Source organism: Piliocolobus tephrosceles, chromosome 14 (genome assembly GCF_002776525.5).
Source record: "Piliocolobus tephrosceles isolate RC106 chromosome 14, ASM277652v3, whole genome shotgun sequence".
Lineage (NCBI taxonomy): Eukaryota > Metazoa > Chordata > Mammalia > Primates > Cercopithecidae > Piliocolobus > Piliocolobus tephrosceles.
The window spans coordinates 707,004-712,631 of record NC_045447.1 but is presented as its reverse complement, the minus strand read 5'-3'; the positions used below and the strand labels follow the sequence as shown (position 1 = coordinate 712,631).

The window sequence follows — 5,628 nt, the reverse complement described above, 5'->3', positions numbered from 1 at the left end:
TGTGAGGAGACGGGGACAGTGTGAGGAGACAGGGACATGTGAGGAGACGGGGATATGTGAGGAGACAGGGACATGTGAGGAGACCTGGGGACCATATGAGGAGATGAGACCTGGGGACCGTGTGAGGAGATGGGGACAAGTGTGAGAAGATAGGAGATGGGGACACGTGAGGAGACCTGGGCATGTCTGAGGACATCTGGGTCGCATGTGAGGAGACGGGCACACGTGTGAGGAGACGGGGACAAGTGTGAGAAGATGGGAGATGGGGACACGTGAGGAGACCTGGAGGACATGTGAGGAGACCCGGGGGGCATGTGGGGTGACCTGTGGGACTTGTGGGGTGACCTGGGGCGTGTGGGGTGACCTGGTGATGTGTGAGGTGGCCTCGGGCACGTGCAAGATGTCCTGGGGTGACCTGAGGCAGTGGGAGCAGGATCCCCTGGACTCTAGGGCTGGACGTTGCCCTCCTTGGTGCAGGACAGTACCTGAGTCACAGGACTCCTGGAGCCGCGGTGGCTTTTTAAGCCGCTCTTCTTCACCACAGAACACCTGTTTCTTGGCCTTCCCGGCAGCCACGCTGGCTACAGACACGAGAGGGATGGCCTGGCTCTCCTGGGACACACGAAGCACGTTCAGAGCCCCCCCAGGAACACCCCACACCCGCTGACAGCTGTCGGCCCCTCAAAGCAGTGACAGCTGTGGGCCTCTCAAGGCAAAGTTGATGCTGCATTTCAGGCGATGGGCAATCCAGTTATTCACAAAAAGGACTGGTCTGTTTACGGCAACCAAGCTCAGCCTGCTTTTACCCTAGGCCCTGCCTCAAACACTTCATCAAGTCAACATAATGCCCCAAAGTGTCAGAACCTTAATACTCTTCATTAAAACAAAAAATAATGTAGAAAACAAAAAGATATTCCCTTGATGTCAACAACTGAAGATGACAAGCCCTAAAATGTCATCAGAATTAGAATTTCCAACTGAAATGCGCAGATTAAAAACTAATACGCGCTGGGCCATTTACTAACCGAGCTCTACCTGCCCATGACTAAAGACAGTCCTCCGCACATCAGGGTACTGTTTCGGGCAGTGGGGATGGAGCAGGGCATGAAACTCTGGTCTCACTCAGTTCCCATGAGAGCTCAGCTAGGTGGGGACCGTCCCATATCCCGGCCAAGTGCCTCCCAGGGTCACACCGACAGGAGGAGGGAGAGCCGGGGTTCATAGCCTTGTGCCCTTGACAATACGCTATGCCCTCCAAACAGGTCACAGCTCAGGGTCAGCTCCGCCCCGCAAGGTTCAGACAGGAGGAGCAGTCAAGGGCAACATACAGGGAGTGCTGGCCGTAGGGACCCCATGGGATGGGTATGGGGAGGGGCAGCCTTTACTGGACACGGCCGTAGGGACCCCACGGAACGGGTACGGAGAGGCACAGCCTCCACTGGACATGGCCGTAGGGACCCCATGGGACAGGCATGGGGAGGGGCAGCCTCCACTGGACATGGCTGTAGGGACCCCACAGGATGGGCATGGGGAGGGGAAGCCTCTCCTGAACAGGGCCGTTGGCTCGGTATGCAGCCTGCAGGGCCAGAAAGGGGATGAGCATGTGTGTGCTGCCAATGTCCTACAGAACACAGGTGACCAAAGGAAGACTCATCACAGACTCCTGAACCGGAGCTGCAGAGGCACCAGGCAGCCGCTCACAGCCGTGCAGGCCTCCAGAGGGACAAGTCCAGCCTCGGAGAAGGAATTCCACCTTTCCCAAGTCTCAACGGATCAGAGATTTTGGAACACAAGGCCCCAGGAGAATCAAGCCTCCAAATCAACTGGCAAGTGCTTTAAGGTAGGAAAATACACACAGCCCAAGCATCACCTCCCGAAGTCCTAACGACCAGCAACCAGGATGACCACAGCTGTAGCTGGCACTGCCCCACCAGGCACTGGGCGCCTGCTGTGCCAGCTAACAACTGTCCCGACGCCAGCTGCCCGGAGAAACATGGGGCTTGTGAGCTGGTTTCCACTTACAGGGTTGAAGAGCTCTGTGGTCAGGCCGAGGTAGTTGTGCAGAGCCAGGAAGGTCACTCTCTGCAGCCGCAGCATGATGATCTGCAACAAGACGCCAGCTGCGTGGTGACCCCCGGCCCGGGCGCAGGGCAGCCCCGCAGCACCACACAGAGCACTGAGAACCGTGCCCCAAACCCAGCAGACTGCACAGACCAAACCCTCTCAGGGTGATAAACCCCGCAGTCTTGACTCCTCACCGCGGTCATGTAAGGCGTTCACATCACGGGGAATGGGGTGAGGGGCGTAGGAAGACTCCATTGTTTTTGCAAGTTTTCTATAAAACTAAAAGTTACTCCAAAGTGAGAAGTTTAATAAAAATGTAAAAGTCTCTTTGGGGGGTAGTGAAGGATCTTAAGACCTCTTTAAGGTTGTGAATATTCATTTTTATTGTACATGACTTTTTTTTTTTTTTTTTTTCTAGATGGAGTCTTGCTCTGTCGCCCAGGCTGGAGTGCAGTGGAGCCATCTCTCTCAGCTCGCTGCAACCTCTGCTTCCTGGGTTCATGCCATTCTCCTGCCTCAGCCTCCCCAGTAGCTGGGACTACAGGCGCCCACCACCACGCCCGGCTAATCTTTTGTGTTTTTAGTAGAGACGGGGTTTCACGGTGTTAGCCAGGATGGTCTTGATCTCCTGACCTCATGATCCGCCCACCTCAGCCTCCCAAAGTGCTGGGATTACAGGCATGAGCCACCATGCCTGGCCTACAAACTTTAAAAATATAACCTTAGTTCTTCCCAGACCCACTCAGAATCCCACATCACCAGCGGCAAGTCCCGCGAATGAAGTCAATTTCCCTATTCCTGTGAAATCACCTTCATGGTTGTAAAGCTCAGAACTGAGAAAGTAAATAGGCAATAAACCCACTCAAATCCCAAACCAGTGCCCAGGCCCCCCAGGATGGCCCACCGCCGCCAGAAGAGTTGTCTGAAAAAGTGACTCACCTGCACCACCCTCACCAGAGTTTCTGGATATTTCTCAAAAACTCCGTGAAAAGCCGCAGCTGGAAGCCGGAGGATGGTGGACGGGATGGCCGCGCGGGTGGAGACCGTTTTGTAAGGTGCAGTGTGGCCCTGTAACAACAGCTTCATCAGTCCCCGCTCTGCGGGCCCGGCCAAGTCCCCCACGGACTGCGAAGGCTGCTGGAAGCCCTGGAGGAGGCCCTGCCCGCTGCCCAGTTACACGGCTCCATTCTCCTTCCCAGGCTGGGCTGTGCAAAGTGCTGCTTTTGGCACCAGCTGCACAAACCCAGCGGTGACCCCTGGCCTGGGTGCAGGGCGGCCCCGCAGCACCACACAGAGCACTGAGAACCGTGTCCCAAACCCAGTGGTCACCACCGGCCAGGGGCACAGGGCCATTTTTGACTGTCCAAGAGATGTACGGTGAAGGACTGGCTGACAACAGAATGTGGGTAAGGGGGAGGCCCACAGGCAGCTACCCCACCAGACCTGGGCACTCACTATGGGGAGCTCCAACCACTCCCACCTGCCACTGAGGCTCCAGTATAACTACTCTTACTCTATATATTTTCTTTATTACACTGGAAAAGCTTGTGCCCTCGGTCTGTTGCCTCGGTACCTGGGTGGCTTGCCAACACACAGAGGATGGCGCACGGAGGATGGCGTCCCAGTACTTTGGGAGGCCGAGGAGGGTGAATCACGAGGTCAGGAGATCGAGACCAGCCTGGCTAACATGGTGAAACCCCGTCTCTACTAAAAATACAAAAAAAATTAGCCGGGCATGGTGGCGGGCGCCTGTAGTCCCAGCTACTCGGGAGGCTGAGGCAGGAGAATGGCCTGAACCCGAGAGGCGGAGCTTGCAGTGAGCCGAGATCGCGCCACTGCACTCCAGCCTGGGCGACAGAGCGAGGCTCCGTCTCAAAAAAAAAAAAAAAAAAAAAAAATTAGCCGGGCATGGTGGCAGGCGCCTGTAATCCCAGCTACTCGGGAGGCTGAGGCAGGATAATTGTTTGAACCCGGGGCCGGGGGCAGAGGTTGCAGTGAGCCGAGATCACGCCACTGCACTCCAGCCTGGGTGATACAGCGAGACTCTGACTCAAAAAAAAAAAAAAGGAAAACACACACACACACACACACACACACACACACACTCTGGCTTGTTCCCAATCTTCAAGGGAAAATATTCAGTCATTTGCCATCAAGCAAGATGTTTGCTTTCATTTTTTAGTACAGATGTCCTTTATTTGATTTAGGAAGTTCTCTTCTCCTGGTTGCTGAGAGTTTTTATCATGAACAGATGCTGAATTTTGTCAAATGCTTTTTCTGCATTTATTAAGATAATCAGATGGCTTTTCTTCTTTAGTCTGTCAATATGGAAAAGTACATCAACTAATTTTCAACTGTTGAAACAGCTTTGTATTCCTGGAATAAATCCCACCGATCATGATGTATTATCCTTTTCCATATCCTGCTGGACTCAAATCTGTAATATTTCATTGAGGATATGTATGTTTCCAATGATGAGTGACTGGTGTGAAATTTTCCTGCCTTGTAATGTCTTCGTCTGATTAAGTGTCAGGGTCTTGCTCGCCTCAAAAACTAAACTGGGAAATAGTCCCTCTTCTACTTTTCCAGGGAAGTTTGTGTGAAATTAGCATATTTTGTCCTTAACGTCCTAAATGGCGGGAAGTATTCCCCAGTGAAGTCATCTAGAGCTGGAGTTTTCCAGGTGGGAAGGATTTTAGCTACTAATGGGATTTCTTTAGTAGATATACGGCTATTCAGATAATCTACATCTGAGGGAACTTTGGTAGTTTGTATCTTTCAAGGAATTTGTCAATTTAATCTGCGTGGTTGGTTTTATGGGCATAAAGTTGTTCAAAAGGTTTCCTTGTTAGTCCTTTTATGTCTGTAGACATGTGCACTCTTTCATGTCTAATATTTGTAGTTTGTGTCTTCTCTTCTTTTCTACACTGGTCTGGCTACAGGATTTTTCATTTTACTGACATTGTCCAAGAGCCAGCTTTTGGTTTCATGGATTTTCTCTCCTGTTTTTCCATTTCCAGTCTCATTGATTCTTACTCTTTATGAGTTTCTTCCATCTGCATGCTTTGGGTTTCATTTGTTTTTCTTTTCCTAGCTTTTTATGATACAAGCTTGGGTCACTGATCTGAGATTTGTTTTATCTTCTAATACCAGCATTGCCCAGGCTAGAGTGCCATGGCACAGTCTTGGCTCACTGCAACCTCTGCCTCCTGGGTTCAAGTGATTTCCAGATAATTTTTGTATTTTTAGTAGAGATGGAGTTTCACCGTGTTGGCCAGGCTGGTCTTGAACTCCTGACCTCAAGTAATGTACCCGCCTCGGCCTCCCAAAGTGCTGGGATTACAAGCCTGAGCCACCATGCCTGGCCGTGTTGTCCCTTTTTATCCCTGCTAATATTCCTTTATCACATCTGACATCGACTTTGTCTGATACTAATATAGCCACTCCAGTTTTCTTTTAATTGGGGCTTTCATGGTATATCTTCTTCCAGCCTTTTTTTTTTTTTTTGAGACAGAGTCTCGCTCTGTCGCCCAGGCTGGAGTGCAGTGGCACGATCTCGGCTCA

At 51.6% G+C, this 5,628-nt stretch overlaps 1 protein-coding gene across 2 annotated transcripts in view; it reads right to left on the bottom strand.

Moving 5' to 3' along the window:
* PNPLA7 (patatin like phospholipase domain containing 7) overlaps positions 1-3,397 on the bottom strand; it is a 41,103-nt gene extending 37,706 nt beyond the window's left edge. For both annotated transcript variants that reach the window (XM_026457530.1, XM_026457531.1), the window contains exons 1-3: positions 3,004-3,397; positions 2,023-2,103; positions 486-612 (exon numbers count right to left, since the gene is read on the bottom strand). In XM_026457530.1, coding sequence (XP_026313315.1) covers positions 486-612; positions 2,023-2,103; positions 3,004-3,150 — 355 coding nt within the window. In that variant the 5' untranslated portion in view covers positions 3,151-3,397. The remainder of the gene's footprint in view (positions 1-485; positions 613-2,022; positions 2,104-3,003) is intronic.
* Between the last annotated feature and the right edge of the window lie 2,231 nt (positions 3,398-5,628).